The sequence below is a fragment of the Bombus pyrosoma genome, linkage group LG6 (assembly GCF_014825855.1).
Source record: "Bombus pyrosoma isolate SC7728 linkage group LG6, ASM1482585v1, whole genome shotgun sequence".
Classification (NCBI taxonomy): Eukaryota; Metazoa; Arthropoda; class Insecta; order Hymenoptera; family Apidae; genus Bombus; species Bombus pyrosoma.
The window spans coordinates 9,435,351-9,452,039 of NC_057775.1; the positions used below are offsets into that span (position 1 = coordinate 9,435,351).

Below are 16,689 nucleotides of genomic sequence, written 5' to 3' on the forward strand. Positions count from 1 at the left end.
ATGAAAATCGGACAATTTTATAAATAAAACAAGAAACTCATCTATAAACAATTAATTTATGGTATAAATATACAATCTGTATTTCCAATCTATAAATTTAATAATAAATGAAATATGAAGTTTTTATTAGTTAAAATCTAACCAACCACTGATTGATCAAGTTCTTTGTTACACGGCTCCTAATATTCATTGAAAGTCGCTCATCTAGTAAAATTAAAGTTCATGGAAAATCTCATCATCTGAAATTTGTCCTGTTCTGTGCTATATTTTCCCGCCGATTTTGTTACAATTGTAATTCGGCAGTAATGTTTTATCAACATATTGTATTTGTGAAAATAGTTCTTTTAATAGTTTAATTTTAGTGTATATATATTATTTTTATTTTGGAATTCATACATATTTAATTCATGTTTTTCTATTTCTCGTATTACCTACATTTATCTGATAAATTATTGTTAGGTTATAACAATGTATCATTGACAGCTTCGTCGTCAACCTTGTCAGTTGATGTAATGTTGTAAAAAAGACTTTGATATTTAGATATATCTAAGTAAGATAATGGCATACTAAGATATACTTTTTCATTCGTTTATTTTTTATTTTCAATTAAGTACTCAATTGAGATTTATTTTAATCTTGTGTTTCTTTCTCAGAAGGACTTGTGAGATGAAAATGATGGATAGCAATGAACAAGATGATTGCTGTTTCGAAGTAACTTCTATCAAAAGAAAGAAAATGAAACAAGGTATTTAATTTTTAATAATTACAGTATTGTCAATATAATTATTATAAAAATATATTGTAACAAAGTGAGAAATTTATGCATGTAAAATATGTAATTTGAAATTTTAATGTAGCACAATTACCATTCCAAATGCGAAGTCCAGTACAGTCATCAAATGTTGTGCACAGTAGAAAGAGGAAATTACCATCACCTTCTATGGAATGTAAAAGTCCAAAAGCAATGAAAATTTTGAAGGATAATTTAAGTGAGGATAGTGTAAATAATGAACCGAATAGCACGAGTGTCGATATAAGAAATAAAGATATCGATCTTATAGAAGTAATGGAGGATCCACCCACAGAAACTGAAAATGCAAAAGAAAATGCATTTAGTAAAGAAAAAGCTAGCAGTAAAACCAGAACTTCAAAACGAAGTGTAGCTGGCCAGAAAAAATTAGAGAAACAGGAGAAATTAAAGTCAAGTCCTTTAACAAAGTTCCTTCAAAAGACTGATAAACAAAAAGATGCCTCAAAAGAAGAATCTGAAATTTCTTTCCAAGAGGAGAAGAATTATTCGATAGAAGAAGTCGAGGAGAGTTCTAACAAAGCAACTAAAACCAATATAAATACACCACGGACAACCAATAATCTAAGCAATAAAGTAGAAGGCTTACTTTCAGTTGCCAATAATTCTTTGTATCAGTCTGATTCCGATCTTGTAGTTTTATCCTCTGATACCGAAGAGAAAGACGAAGAAGCCAAGTCATCTGCAAATACAATGACAGATACACCTGGTACATCGCAAACTATCAAAACTACCAAAATAGATAAAACAAAGCTGAAGAAATTAACGCCTAAACAAGAAGAAAAGAGATTATTAAATGCTAGAAGGAAAGAAGAGAAGAAACGATTGAAAATGGTAAATTGGGACACTTACAGCGCAGATATTTTATTTTGTTAATTTAATTCTCAGTTAATTTTATCATTTCATTTATTTATTAGGAGAAGGAAAAGAAATTGGAGGAGGAACGACAAAATCGGAAAAAAGAAAAGGAAGAGAAACGAAAACAAAAAGAGGAAAGGGGAAGAGTTGAAAGAGAACAAAAATTGATGGAGAAGAAAAGGAAAGAACAAAGGAAACAAATGGAGATCGAGTACGGATATTTACTATTATAACATTTATAACTTTGTAAAAATATATAGTTGTCAGTTTTCAGTAATATGTATTTACAGACAAAGACAGAAAGGAAGACAGGCAAAGGAGGAGGAACGTCGAAGAAGGGAAGAAGCTAAGGAGGAGGAAAAAAAAAGAAAAGAGGAAGAAAGGTTAGAAGCAGAGCGCAAGAAACAGAAAGCAGCAACGACTTTCACCAGCTTCTTCGTTGCTAAGAAACAAGAAAAATCCGTCGAAGACGAAAGCACGAATGAAGTGAAGAATTTCATGCCTTTCGAGGTAAAGGGAGATATGAAGATAGCTAAGGTCTGTAGAAGATTCTTAAGCGAACAAGAGAAATTGTTATTGGACAAAATGTGCAATGAAGGAAGCACACAAATGGCAGATTTGTATCTTAGTGAGATTAAGGATAAAAGAACAATTCCACGCAAATCGTCGAAAACTTGGCCGCTCGAAACGAAAGATGACGTAATTTTATTAGGTAAACATTATTCTTCCTTATTAATCATTCATATAATCATACATCATAGTTAATCACATGTCGTTTCCTTGTAGACGAAGAAAACGATGGCAGCTCGAACATCGTGAATCAAAATGTTGTTGTAGAGATGCGACGACCTAAATTGCTACAATTTTCTGAAAATCAACGTCCGCCTTACTGGGGCACGTGGAGGAAACACAGCAAAATTATCAATCCTCGAAGGCCCTTCTCCAAGGATACGGTAAGTCTGAAGTTCCGTTTATTGCATAAAAGCTCTTTCACTTTTGATGATGTATATATGATACTGAGGCACATTTGCGATGATGATTGGGCGCATTTTTGGTATATATAGCAATAGTCTTTATCAAGAACTTGAGGCTTTCACAGTTTGGTTCTAACTAATGTTGTATTTTACAACTACTCGCTTAAATCGTATTAAATAATCAACAAACAATTTATCGTATTTTCAACAATTTATTGTCGCATTATAAATTTTGTCACTTAATTCAGAATTATATTTTCTCTCTAAAATTTCAACACGGAAATTATTTTCCACAATTTTCATGCATCGAGAACTGAACACTTTCTTTCCGATTTCCCGATTAAATATCATCGCAAGGAAGCAACGAAGCTGCAAATTCGAGAAATCCGAAAGAAAATTCTTCCGACGCTCAATACCATCATCGTCAGTTATATTATATAAGATAAATTGACTAAATCTCCGCTGGTAGAATGGAATTCATCTTTTCTCCGCGTAGCCCTCTTCCCCCGTGAAACAATGGATAAGCGTTCTTTCTGTGCACTTTGCGATGTTTGGCCAAGTGGTCGCTGCGCGCGAACCTCTTCGAGCACATTTCGCATGGATAAGGCTTTACGCCTGAGTGCGATCGTCTATGCCTGGCTAATTCATCGGATCGGCTGAAACGCCATCCGCAACCGGACCACGTGCAAGCAAATGGTTTCTCGCCTGTGTGCCGACGTAGGTGAGCTTTCAAGTGGGACGCCTTTGCATAGACCTGAAAAGGTAGTTGTTAGATTTCTATTTTCTTAATTCTAATATTTAAAAATTGGTAAATATAGTCTTGGAATATCTTCTTGGGACATTGATTAGATGTAGCGTACCTTGACGCATCCTTGATAAGTGCAAGGAAAGCATCGATCCTCAGCCGCGTTCGCCAAACTGCGATTAGTGTAGTCATGGGTTGCTAGTGCCGCGGCAGCTGCTGACGAAATATTTTCTTCTACTTGATTATTGTTATAATCTTAAATCAATAGAAACGATTATTACTGATACCGAATTGAAACAATTTCTTCATTTTTTTAAGGTACATGAAGAAAACTACGATGAATTATTTTATAAATTTGCTGTCGAAATTTTAGGACAACTCGGTCAGAAGATAGACACGATTTCAGTCCAATAGCTTTCTCTAGTACGATAATTCTGGAAGCTGTTCGAAACTTACCTATACCGCTGGTTTCCAAGGTATCATCGAGGGCTCTCAAATCAATCCCAAGCACCCATAATGGTTCCTCTCGTTGAAACGTTTGCTGTGGGTTGGGTAGAGGAAGGTGTAGAAAACCCTCGCAGCCTGCTGTGCACAACGGTGTCCTGTCCGGAAGACCCGAGTTCCAGCTTCTGTCTAAACACCATTCCAACTCCGAGTCCAACTCACTCAGCTCGCTTAGTTCGCTTAGACATCCTGTACCTAACAGAAACAGCGTTTGTCAGTCATCGTTCAACCTACCCTATAAACGCTAAAAGAGCATCTATCTGCTTGTCACTAGCTACCTGACAGTGGCGTTGAATTGTTATCAGACCATTCGTTCCAAGATATCTTCGCCGGACAAGTCAGATCCGTGTAACACTCGACCGTGTTCCCTATATTATTCGATTGATCGACGGTCTCCGAGTCATCGCTGCGTGGCGTCGTTCTGCAAGAGGATGCCTCGTAGTCGCATGCGAAACTCGTGGAATTCGTGGAGAACAGTTGCTTCTCGACACCTGTGTCCATGGTCAGGCCCAACGCGGAGAACAACAACTCGTCCGTCATCTGTGACGAAAACAAAGAAATAAGATAAAATAAGAAAGAAAAACAAGAGAATTCGTCGTATGGAAGATCGAAGAGGATCGTTGCAACGATGACAGCTAGAAACAAAAACAAAAAGATGATCGATTCACGAGCAACGTAACGGGACTGTTTATTGTTGCGAGAGTTGCTTGTTTCCGATTAATCGGGCTGGTTTCTTGGTGATACCGACAATAAGTCAAGCGGCGCGAACGCTCTATATCTGTTGATTAACATTCAATTCTATTTTGAGTTATCAGGCACCGAAAGAAAGAGGGAAACAACACGACAACTGCGATGGTCACCATCGTTGTTGATTCTTGCCTCTTTCCAAACTATTTGATCTTTATTCTCCATTTAAGTAATTAATAAGATGTTAATCGGCTTGACGATTAGAATTGTTAATGATAGATATCTGCGTTTGCAGTTCTGTTGTATATCTTTTACTACCCGAAGGTACGCGATATGTCGTTTGTCAGCTTCTACTTACGTCGAACATCGCAGCCTCTTCTATCATCTTGTCGGTTAGTCGAAGCTCTCTCTAGTCAAAATCAATGTCTCATAAAACTACGCAGTCCGTGACGTTTTACTCTTCTTCGTTTGTCTTCTCTATTTGCGTTTCATATGTAATTAGTTCACTATTAATCACTGTCTTGATTTCCTATGCGCATTATCACTTCCGATTGCCACTGTTACGAAGTTGCCGATACCGCGCGCCACCAACAAATCGGCGCACGCTTTCGATCGTCCTTCCAAACCCTTCTTTCGAAGCTTCTAAATATCCGTCAGAATTTTGCAAGCGTTAAACCACTGTCATCCTCAATGAACGAAACTAAGCCTCGAAACTTTCTGCAATAATAGAATACTTAACGTTTCCTTTCTAACGCAATATAATTTCAGCTGAAATATCGGTGTATCGTGAATTTCCTAGCAAGCCACCCTTCTGAATCGAAATTCTAGCTCTTATATCACGCTATAGAACGAACGAAGAAATTAACGAAAGAACAACGAAATATCAAACGATCGTACGATCTTCTATCTCGATTTGTCCCTTCTGGAGAACTTAAGGAACGTCCTGGGAGACTTGGTGTTCGCGTGGAACTGTCGAGGTCGCGCGACCCACCCTTTCGAACGCTTCGCGGTCGTAGAACGCGTGGAGACTGCGACACCAAGCCGATCTCGATTCCGAGAGAAGACGCGGTGCTCGTGGTGTGGCTTGTCGCCACACGGGCCGAGATAATCGAGGCTGTGCCACCCGGTCCCGTCGCCGTGCTTCTCCCAGGGGAGAAGTCAGTCCCAGAACACCGGCAGACGCGCCAGCGAAACGGCTTCCTGGCTAATTGGCTCGTCACGGCTCGCGCTTATTTACGACGCCAGTCACCCCCGATAATCGGCCATGAGCGACGTGTCCGTGTGGCCGTGGGCCTATTCGGCAGGACCGTTGGTGTTCTCTTCGCGAAATCGCTAATCGTGGTTCAGCGAATCACGTCGAGGAGCACGTGGCCCATCGATGGCCCTAGAAGTCTGCAAGTGACGATGACGTTGTCGGTTGGCGATTTCTTTTTAATTGTACCGTTCGTAGGAGAAATTTTGCGATGTGGTCGATGCTTTGACTCTTGAATGGCACATACGGTAGTTGACAAAGATATTCCAGCAATTATAGAAGACTTTTATAAACACGTTGTACGAAGTATTTCGAAAAATTGAATAATTGATTGATATCGAATAGATTATATTATCGAGAAGTAGTTAGCCAGATGTAGAGCGTGTGCGTGCATCTGTCAGTTCGGATAACGACACGTCGACGGCGAAAATCGTTGTCGAACCGTTGAGTCGACGACGAAAGGAAGCTCGAAGAAAAAAGAAAAACGTAAGAAGCGGCGAATCGGTAAAAGCCGGTTAACTTATGACGAGAGAGATTAAACGCGTAACCATTGCGCCGGTGTATCAGTCAGAATAGAATTGAGTGATAGATCAAGCGGATAAAGTCGCGGAGTCGTAAAATCGGGTCGAGTCGAAAAGGCGGTAATTGTTTGAAAGTTGGGTTCACTTGCCGAGGCGTGGCGCCGAATCATTTTAAAATTAAAAATTACTCTAACTTTCTGTTAATATATTTTTCATCAGACACAGTTCTCATTTACCAGTTCGCGTCGTAAGATCACAACTACTCGATTTGAACTACTATTTTTCTCGACGAAGCTGATTCTACACAGATCATTTCTGCAAATGGATCGAAGACTTTGATTTTTGGCAGATATTCACTTAGTCGCGCAGATTTTTTGCTCGTCTGTGATCATAATAATAAAGCAGTTGTCTAGGAACAGCTTTATAACTGTCTTGGGACTACCACGATCCCTTGAAGAACGTCCAAGCGAAAGAACAAAAAGTTTAGCTGTAAAGTTGATGATCTTCCTTTTTTTGTTTTCATTAAATCCTGTATGTACGATGAAGTAGACGAAAAGTTCGTTATTAGCTTCTAGTTTATTAAAGATCGGGATATTTAAATCGAAATAATTGTTGGATATAATATAGTACATTTCCAAAGAATGTATCAATGGGGCAACGATATTATAATTACAATGGCTTTGACCTAGAGTGACAAAAAGGAGCAGCAACCGATAATATGGTTCGAAGTCAGTGGCAGTAACAGCTAGATCGCGTTCGTAATACGTTTATCCGTGTCGGAGGAAGTTGACCTTAGATACAACGAACATATTTTGCATTCAATTAAAATGTCAAGAACACGTTGCAGCGAAGAGAAGAAGTGCAACGTCTCGACCTTGTGCTTTCGAGCTTAAACTCTTGGAATAATCTTTACTGTTTTGTTTCTTGGTTTTCCTTTTTATCTTCCTCCCTCTTTTTCTTTTTTTTTTTTTTTTTTTTTAGATGGTATAAATAAGAATGGTCGTGATCACTGAAATTTGTGTATAACGTACTTTTTGTATGCACTTTGGTTTGAATAATTAGGTCACTGGATTAAATTTGAATTTGCTTTGGTAATTATAACGTTGAAGCATTTTTCAAATGCGCAAATCATTATTTTTTCCTTGTTTACCTGAGTATAGAATTACATAAAAGTTGGGGAATATCGGAGGAATAATGTTCATCGCGAGCGTAACATGGCACGCCGCTTATACAGGGTGAACCAAAAAGCGAGTTTACAATTTCTAGAGTAGATAAAAGATATTCTAATAAATATGCATCGAAATATTAATAGTTTCAAAGTTATAAACAACGTATTGTTTAATAACCGAAAGCGAGTAATTTTCTCGCTTTGGCAGCTATCGTACCGTATACGAAATAATGGATTATCTGTTTAATACCAAAGTGGCAAGTGAAATAGTTAAGTCTGGGAATCTTTGAAAGACTATGCAGATGTCAAGCGTGGAAATAGAGGGAGGACGCGTAGAAGAGCTTTTGCAGGCAGGAAAAAGATAAACGATAAGATGATCCACTGCTTCGATCTGAGGCGAGAAAGTTATTTCCTTTCATCTTGAACGAGAAACTGTTTATTATTTTCAAACTATCAATTTTTTCACCCACGTTCATTAGGATTTTTTTCGTCATTTGGCAAGTACCGTTTACCCTACAGCTTTGGACTCTATTTTTGTTTCACTCTATAGATATCGTTATAGAAAACAGACCATCGCTCGTCGATATCGACGTATCGATTTCTTTCGAACCGAGAGGGGATTATATCTTTACGTAAATGTTCGTTATGCTTTTGGAATACGTCCAGGGAAACCTATGTCCACGTCAGAAATTTCTTATCTGCGACTGTCCGAAAAAGCAACGCGAAATGACAGTGTTTGAAATGGTTACGCATATCTTCCGAAACGATGCAATGGAGAAAGTATCTATTTTAATTTTCCAGCAGTTACACGCGTTAAACATAAATATTCATCGTTTCACTTAACAATCTGACCTTGGTCACTCCGTTTGATTTTCTGTTCTCTCTATTTTTCCTCCGTATCTTAAGACGACATCCGCTAGCGTATCTCGGCAGAACATCGATACTCCGCATCTCTATTTTTACAGTTGACATATCTTTTCCCTATTAATTATAAATTAACGTATCCTTCTTCCTAGATAATACATATCACAGAACGAACAATAAACTTTTCTCGTTCGTCCTAGCTTCGTGGATTTCGACGTCGTACTTGCCATAAAATATTCTAACGAATCAATCGAAGATTGAAACAAACGAAGATCGCAACACAGTGCAGTAATTTTATCCGCGAGGCACTGATTTCGCTGACGCATCGTAACTACATTTTTATTTTATCTGTTAGACACCGATTGCTATGTCATTTACGATACTTCTACGTTTTTATCGTTTTACGCTAATTTAATCCGTAGAGAATGTCGATCGATTACGTGGCTTTGTTAACGTCGCCTATGAGTTTTCCGAGTAAAAGAGAGATATCGTACGGCCGTTTATCTAACTGACGCACTCTCGAGAAACGTCGTCGCGTTGCGACTGATTGTCGACGGTTTAATTGAAATATCAAAAACTCCATACAACTTTGCGCCGCAACGACGATCCCCTCTCTCTATCTACCCTCTAGAGAGATTTATTAATTGCGCTGCTGGTTGCGTCACCGTTTGCAACCGATAAAAAGCTTCGGGATTCATTTCGCTTGTCGATATCTTCATCGTTCTCGCTTCAGGCTCGATTACTTCTTTTTTTACTGGCAAGATTTTGCGAGCAGATCGTGGCCGAATGTCTTATTTCAACTAACTTCTCGTTACGTCAACGGACCAGTTCTATCTCTATATCGCATAATTTGACACGCGCGTTTTACACGGAAGTTCGCCTAAAAGTTTCGCGATCTTTAATTAACGTTTGGTATCTCGGTTAAATTAACAGCGATTGTATTTCTAGGAGCTTATTTCGCTAATCTCGCCGATTCCGCTATCATGGTGTCACTTGGCACGTCTTCAAAACGCGATTGGGATAAAGTTCACTGTTTTGTTTTCAAGCGAATAAAACTCAGGGGTATCTCCGTCTAATTGCGATAATTATGTTGATAAGAGCCACATACGTTACTACTATGTACGTATTGCCTATGCGGGGAAAAAGTAGTTTGTTTAATTTGTTAAAGCGTCCATGATCTAGTTTCGAAGATGGGATACAATATGAACGTTTATAAGATGAGATACGAACAAACAATTAAAGAAACTTAAACATCGTGGAGATGCGATCGATGCTGCGGCAATGAAGAAGGGCGGAGCCGGCAAAGGCCGCGTATCTCAGCCGAATATTCGGATAATAAATCAATTGGACATGCAGGGATTTAATCTCCGGTGTGCAACGTCAAGAAGCACCGGCTATAATCTTAATGGGGCATAAAACAGCCATTACAGATGGCCCGATGGGTGACAACACGCCGTAAATAATCTACCACCGCTTTCGCCAGGCATCGCTCTAAAGTTACGGGTCGCGTTCCACCGATAACTGCATTTCCTCCGACGCGTCTTTCCAGACGATGCCTACGATTTTCCAGGCGGAAACCGATTAAACGCATTATCATTTCTTAAAATTCTTTTCCCCATTCGTTAAATCGATGAATTAAATTCACGCACGCACCACTTCCACTTACAAGCGACGAGGTACTTACGCCGTTGTTACCAAGCTTTGCAACAATTATTACATTTACTGCAAAACTGAGAATAGTTAAGTAATCGTTGAAACAAGCTATCTGATCTATTAGGATTTATATTATAAAGTGAACATAATTTCGAGTTCGTAATTTACATTAAATAGACAGAAGCTTTAGTAAAAACGAAACGTCTATCCTAAGATTCTTAACGAGAGTGTAGATGTTCTTCGTTATTTCTGATTTTATCATTATTTTTTTTTTTTTTTTTTTTGATATATATAAAATATTGCGTAGGAAAAAATGACTTTTTTGATAACTTTTCCAACAAATTTCTTATATAGGAAATAAAGTATAGAAAGAGAATTGTTCCCTGTATATGGTTGTTCGATAAGGGAAAATCTTTGTGAAATTTCTCAACACCAGTCGCTCGGTGTCGAACGATCTCGTGAAAGTGTGAAGACCGACAGTGCAGAGGTAACCGGACATAATTTTTCGAGATACGTTTTATCGCCGCTTAAATGGCACTTGACGATACCGAATAGGATCGCTGGAAAAGAGTCGAGGTACCGTGCTCGTGGCATGCATGGAACCGTATCAAATGTTCTGTCAACGCCAACCGTCCACCACGTTCACCATCCTTTCGTGTGTTACACCCTTTTCGTTATGTTTCAAACAATAGGAAAGAACACAGCGCAACTGGTTACAGGAAAGTGGAAAGTTTTGATTTACACCGCTATGATCCTCAGTCTGTCGATTAGTATTGTTAAACCATAGATAGATTACAGAACTAGATTTATCCATGCTAGGTATATTATATTAAATAGATTAAAATACAATTGATAATATAAAAAAATTAAATGAAAGTTAAATTGAAATTAAATAACGATACAAATCTGTGATCATGTGCGATCCGATGATGTTAATGGAGAGTTAATACAATAATTTGTTGGATTCTTGGCATCGAAAAACGCTTCTAACGGTCGAAGAAATCGGCACTCACCTCTGCTACGCTGCCGAAAGCTGCTCAACTGGTGGTCGCCCTTTTTCTCTTTGTTCCTCTTGTTCGCCGGTTTTCCGCGTCACGCCTCGAACGATGGTTAGGTCGCCGATCATTCGCGATATTACGTTTCCCGCCGCTAATAAATTAATGTCAAAGGGAAGGTCCTGTAATTGATGCTCGCGCGGGGATCAAATCGACGTTGATTTATCGATCGAGCCCGCGCCTCGCGCCGCAAACAACAAGAAAACCAACGATTTATTGACTTTTCGGTCCGATGCGCGATAGCCAGGATGTTTGGTTGGGTAGATGGGTTCTTTTCGTCGTCCAGTTCGATCGATCGATACGAGTCACAGCTCGTAAAATCGTATTTCTATCTTTCTAGACCTTCTCACGCAAAGAAACGCGATTGCTTTGCCTCTGGTTCCTCCTCGAGCTCGAACTTTGGTACCTTTCAATATCTTCACCTGATCTTTACCTTTGAATTTCTAATTCTCTAGGTGAATGACTATGAAGATTTATAATTTAGAATTAGATAATGTTTTAAATAAATCGATAAAAATAGCTACTGATACAAGCTACCAAGTTGCTTGCGTTTGATGAAAAAATCATTCCATCGTTACTTCAATTCTTCGTAACTCTTCCTTCGATTCTACAAAGCGAATCGTCGATTTTTAATTGCCGGTCTTCGTCAGACTCTTTGAGCAAATTGCCGCGTAAACACGGACTACGTTTCAGTGAAGTTAGTTTGCACAAGCGTACTATTTGTTTCCCGTATATTAAACAGCCTTAAAATATTGAGTATCTGTATGAGTCACTTTTCCATTATAAATCCGGCGACTGTGCCAAAAACCCGCAACTGGTTTTAAAATCCCATCCTCGAACGCTTCTTCGTTTCTTCGATGTCCGATCGCACTTGTCGCTCACTTGAGTGCAAATTTACTAAGCGAGGAATAATTTTGTACAGCGTAAGGTCGATCGATTCGCAAGATTCGCGTTTCCAGTAAACAGAGGAGATTCGTTTACAAGTTTTCGACTGCTTGTTCGATTTATTGTTCTTGTCGCATGGTGACGATTCGTTGGAAACGAGGGACGATTTCGTGGTAACGTATCCACATCCACATTTCGAGAGCACCGACTCGTTGACGAGTATCGCTCGGCGACTAAGAGAATCACCGAGAAGAGAAGAGCAGCACGTGCGCCGACGATATCACCCGTCAAGGAAGTCGCATTGATACCGACGTCCTGCTTAATCATGTTTTACACTTCAGTGAAATCCCGTGGCCATGTTCGTAACTAAAATAAAGTCTGTGGAGAACGAACCGATAATGTTTTCACGAATCGCGATGAAAAATTCCGAACGACGATCAAAATCGAAGTTCTTAAGGAAACACGAGATTACTTCAAGTTTACTTTTGTAACGGCGAAAGAAAAGAAAAAACAGGTTTCCCCAAAAATTTATTCGACAAAAGCTATACGACGAATTGATTTGATTATCGTTCCATCAGAAGAGGGATGTATCGTAAATCGATTAAAAATAATCGTGAAAGTTGCGTGTTGGCGTGCAACTTTTGACGAAGTTTCAAGTAAAGTTTAAACAAAAATTGAATGATACGTAACTATTACTAGCGTTCATTCGGCGTTCTCCAGCTGTCTTCATATTCAACGTGCGTTTTTATCAGTGGCAGAAAAAATTCTCGATAATAAAATGGTTCGAGCCTTTAATCGCATTTCGATAGATTATTTGTAAATCCATAACGCATCGTGTTTTGCACTTATTTCGACTCTTATCTACCATAATACGATGCTTCACGTTAGAGTCACGTATTTCGATTATACTTGTCACATTGAGCTTTCAGATTTTATTTGAAAAACTTATTCTTCTGTTTTCAGCGATGGTTCAATTACGAGATCGATTCGGACGAAGAATGGGAGGAAGAGGAACCAGGCGAATCTTTGCGCGGTTCTGACGATGAAAAAGACGAGGAGAATCCGGAGGACAACGAGTATGATGTAGATAACGATTTCATGGTTCCTCATGGGTAAGTTAATTCAGTTCATTCTCGATATTTTTAAACATTTATACATTTTCATCCGTTTGTAAATCTCCGTATTTTTAATAATTCAGCTACTTGTCCGACGAAGAGCTTCGTGCTGACGAGGAAGACAAGCAAGACATGGTAAGTAGTTTTAAAATAAATAATAATCAATCATGTCTATCGAGAGTAAAGTAAAGAATTTTTTCATTTCCGTAGACTCCTGAAACACAAAAATTCAAGTTGAAAGTACTCGGAGAACAATTCGAGTCCGAAAGGAACGCAAAGACCGCGAAGTTAAAGCCAAAAATAATAGGTTGTATTTGGAGAGGGTCTAAAAATGAATTTCAAGTAAACGGTGAGTATTCGACATCTAAAATATACCTAACATAGCTGCTAGACGTTGGACCAGAAGATAAGCGTGAATTTTTATTTCTACAATTGCGTCATAATGAGAAATATCTGACAATTATCTTCTGCTTCCAGTGCCACCAAGGATCGTAGACTTTTTGTCAGCCCGAGACGCCTGGGTGTATCGAATACCGATACTACTACCAACCATGAACGAAGCCATGGCAACCAACGAGTGCAGTACTCCCACGCAACAGCAACCGCTGACGAGTTCAAAAAAGACACGATTTCCGGAAGCAGCTATACCGGATCTTATTCGATTAATACACGGGAATACATATAGTAGACGCTGTCTTGTAAAAGAATTCATGGCCTATTGGAGTAAAAAGAACAAGGGAGCTAAAACTCAGCCTTCGAAAGCCAGTATACAACAAAAGATTCGCGAGATTGGCAAATGGATGCCGTGTCCAGAGGAGGGGCCGATGCATTCAAAGGCGTGTTGGTACGTTGACGAGAACGTCAGAAAAGAGCACATCAACGAGGAGCTTCCTTTGCCAAATTGCTGGTCCTATATCCTAACACCCAAGAAGAAGAGTGATATCACGAAAATCCGATTATTCTTCTCTCCGAAATGAGATTATTTTAAGATCGTCTTCCAATTATTCAAAGCGATATGTTCAGAGCTTGGGGGAATGATAGATTCGAGTCGTGTTTAGAAATACATTACTTAAGACATTTGCAATGTTTTAAACTGGCATCTTAAGCTATTTAATATTCGAAATATCGATTTTGACGGACTGTTTCTTCGATTTAAAATCTGGTCATTTTTAATCGCAACTGATTTGTTAAAATCGACTTGTAAGTTAGTTTAAATTAATTGGAATAGTGCCATTGCTTTCTAAATATGGATCAATATGCATTTTGCTGTAATATTTAACTGGCATCGTTCGAAAATTAGATACGAGAATTAAAATGGAATACTCAAAAATAAAAAAAACTTAACTTCAGTTTTTACTCAGCGTCACAAATCGTTGTGGGTTACTATTTAATCAATGTAATCGATCAACGATTGATGAAATGGCTCAAATAGTACTTGAATTAACGTTACTCGTCGATTTAGATAGTTCCTTCTTTTGTATACACTTAACAACGTGATTATCGATGTTTTCTTAGAAATAAAATGGTATCTACGATTTCATACGAGTGATGCTTAATACGACAAAGATGTATCTCGCGAAAGCTTTACGATATTAACTAGAGAAGGTCGGCATCGAAGTCACAATATACTTCATGTGATATATGTTTCTAATCGTATAATTGAAAGAAAGATCACGAACGGAATGCAGTATCCTTAGTTTGTTAGAAAAGGGCAAGACGGGAAGATAGAATGAAGCGTATAAAATTTATTGCTCGTTATACTGTTCTATTAATACAGTTATACTTTTATAATAAAAGAAGTTAACAAATAAATCAGTGGAAAGCTTGTCACCTCCCGTCGAACTAATCGAAGAATACCATGATATTCATTTTTTTTTTTTTTTGCTCTCTTTTCTCTTTTTTCTTTTTTTTTAACCCTCATCCATCGTTCTCAAAGGGTAAGTCAGAAAGGAAAGCGCGAATGGGGATAATCTGTTCGAGTAATGTGAATTATCCAGAGGATTCCATCGGCTAAAAACTTTTGCACCGGGCAGTAACGTTCGAATGGGTTAATGCATCAGACCAGGCTTTGCGGAACGTGGAATTGCATTCCGTCAAACAGTGCATCGGAGTTAAATAAAATAGCTGCAACGAAAAGTTTTGCACAGCATTCTATTATTGGCGGTCGACCGGAAGAGCGTGTCTTATTGGAGCGAAAATGATACGATATCGGAAATCGGCGAACGATAGAACCTTTCTATTCGATTTCTCCATTCTCGATTACGATTATTCTTTTTTCCATTCTTTCGTATGATTTTACCGCATCCATTGCATATGGTTCTTTAAGAGATTTTTCAAAAGATTGCAAAAACTCGAAATCTTTGTGAATTATAACAGAGGTTGAGGGTCAGATTAATGTCGACGTTCAGTGGCGAACTATATACATTTTTCTACTCTTATCCAGCCTTTATAGTCTTTTTGTATTTAGCTGGATGGAAAGCTTTTATTAATTTAATTATTAAAAGTTTTTAATATAGTTATAATTAAAATACTCGAAAATATCAAACAAAGTACTATGCTTCGTTTAATTACTGATATCAAATTTTATACTTTATTATTAATTATCAATACGAAGCTCGCTCTTTTAAACGCCTTTTATATAATAAAAATGGAAGCTACCACAATGGCGAATTTATATTTTGTCACAACTAGAACGTAATAAAAGTTATTGGCTGTTGAAAATTATTGGCTTCACATTCAAGTTAGTTTCTCGTAACTTTTGTCATAATTTCGAGTTTTAAACAATTTTATAAGACCATGAAACTCTTATAGCAAAAACCATTGAAAACAATCGATAACTGTTATCGCGATAACGCGATAAATAAAATAAATTTTTCAATTGAAGATAACAATCAATCAAAATCTTGACATCCGAAACTGAGTAATTTTAGGTCGCGACAATATATTCCTCTGGTATTTTGTTGATGTGAAAAATTTGGCCAAAAAATAGCTATTATTCTGGGGATAGGGCGAAAAAAAGCGAGGGAATTTTTTTGTTATTTTTACCACCATATAGGTCCGCTACAATTATTTTTAGAATGTCGATATTAGTTTTGATAGCCCGTGGTTTCAAAATTGTAACAATTCCATGAAATTGTTAGACCACTGCGAAATACGAATCGAAATTGAAAAACAAACTAACGAACACAGTGAAGTCCGCTGACGGATCCCGCGGCGTTCGAGCATCCGGGTACACGGCGAAGAGAAAAAGCAAGAACGAGTCCAGTAGGAAGTTTTACGGCCGGTAGTTCGGGATGTAGCTTCGGGCTGGACGGCATATGGCCGAAATAAGGAAAGGCTGTGCCTTCAGATTATGGCAATTATCGAATCACGTTACGGGATCTGGCGCCACGCGGCTCCAAAACGCAGAAATTAAGTTCCAACCCCCCGGGGATGGGTACGCTTGCTCGGTGTTGGCACAGCGAACGTAGACTAGTTCGGACAAAACGCCAATGTTCTCCCTTCGTCGCAAGCGACTTTCAGGTTTCCTGTACTCGTTTCCAATGTCTTCGAAGATTTCGTTCTTAGCCCTGAAAATTGTCATCGAGGGAAACAACATGG

The 16,689-nt window shown here is 38.4% G+C and overlaps 2 protein-coding genes across 9 annotated transcripts; one reads left to right on the forward strand and one right to left on the reverse strand.

Annotated features, from left to right (window-relative positions):
* The first annotated feature begins 229 nt into the window (after window positions 1–229).
* On the forward strand, window positions 230–14,901 carry LOC122568486 (chromatin assembly factor 1 subunit A-B). Of its 3 annotated transcripts, none has more exons than XM_043728251.1 (10): window positions 230–291; window positions 654–745; window positions 858–1,642; window positions 1,726–1,877; window positions 1,957–2,378; window positions 2,453–2,619; window positions 12,938–13,086; window positions 13,173–13,224; window positions 13,300–13,438; window positions 13,567–14,901. In XM_043728251.1, the coding sequence occupies exons 2-10, from the start codon at window positions 667–669 to the stop codon at window positions 14,064–14,066; spliced, it is 2,445 nt and encodes an 814-aa protein (XP_043584186.1). In that variant the 5' UTR covers window positions 230–291; window positions 654–666; the 3' UTR covers window positions 14,067–14,901. The 3 variants fall into 3 exon arrangements, with proteins under 3 accessions (XP_043584186.1, XP_043584185.1, XP_043584187.1); XM_043728250.1 differs by having other exon boundaries at window positions 250–550; XM_043728252.1 differs by having other exon boundaries at window positions 270–363.
* Window positions 2,833–12,249, reverse strand: LOC122568488 (Wilms tumor protein homolog). Of its 6 annotated transcripts, none has more exons than XM_043728257.1 (6): window positions 11,048–12,249; window positions 4,935–5,293; window positions 4,168–4,429; window positions 3,842–4,084; window positions 3,501–3,640; window positions 2,833–3,394 (listed from the first exon to the last, which is right to left on the reverse strand). In XM_043728257.1, exons 2-6 carry the CDS (start codon window positions 4,959–4,961, stop codon window positions 3,092–3,094), a joined length of 975 nt encoding a protein of 324 aa, XP_043584192.1. In that variant the 5' UTR covers window positions 4,962–5,293; window positions 11,048–12,249; the 3' UTR covers window positions 2,833–3,091. The 6 variants fall into 6 exon arrangements, with proteins under 6 accessions (XP_043584192.1, XP_043584193.1, XP_043584194.1 ...); XM_043728258.1 differs by lacking the exon at window positions 11,048–12,249 and adding an exon at window positions 8,822–8,837; XM_043728259.1 differs by lacking the exon at window positions 11,048–12,249 and adding an exon at window positions 8,370–8,763.
* Window positions 14,902–16,689: the final 1,788 nt, after the last annotated feature.

Coding starts and splice junctions, on each gene's coding strand:
- LOC122568488 (XM_043728257.1), bottom strand. CDS start 4,961: ATGATAGAAGAGGCTGCGATGTTCGAC. Junction 4,085..4,167: donor CAATTCAACGCCACTGTCAG/GTAGCTAGTGAC, acceptor TGTTTCTGTTAG/GTACAGGATGTCTAAGCGAA. Junction 3,395..3,500: donor CTTATCAAGGATGCGTCAAG/GTACGCTACATC, acceptor CTACCTTTTCAG/GTCTATGCAAAGGCGTCCCA.
- LOC122568486 (XM_043728251.1), top strand. CDS start 667: ATGAAAATGATGGATAGCAATGAACAAGATGATTGCTGTTTCGAAGTA. Junction 2,620..12,937: donor GGCCCTTCTCCAAGGATACG/GTAAGTCTGAAG, acceptor TTCTGTTTTCAG/CGATGGTTCAATTACGAGAT. Junction 13,087..13,172: donor GATTTCATGGTTCCTCATGG/GTAAGTTAATTC, acceptor TTAATAATTCAG/CTACTTGTCCGACGAAGAGC.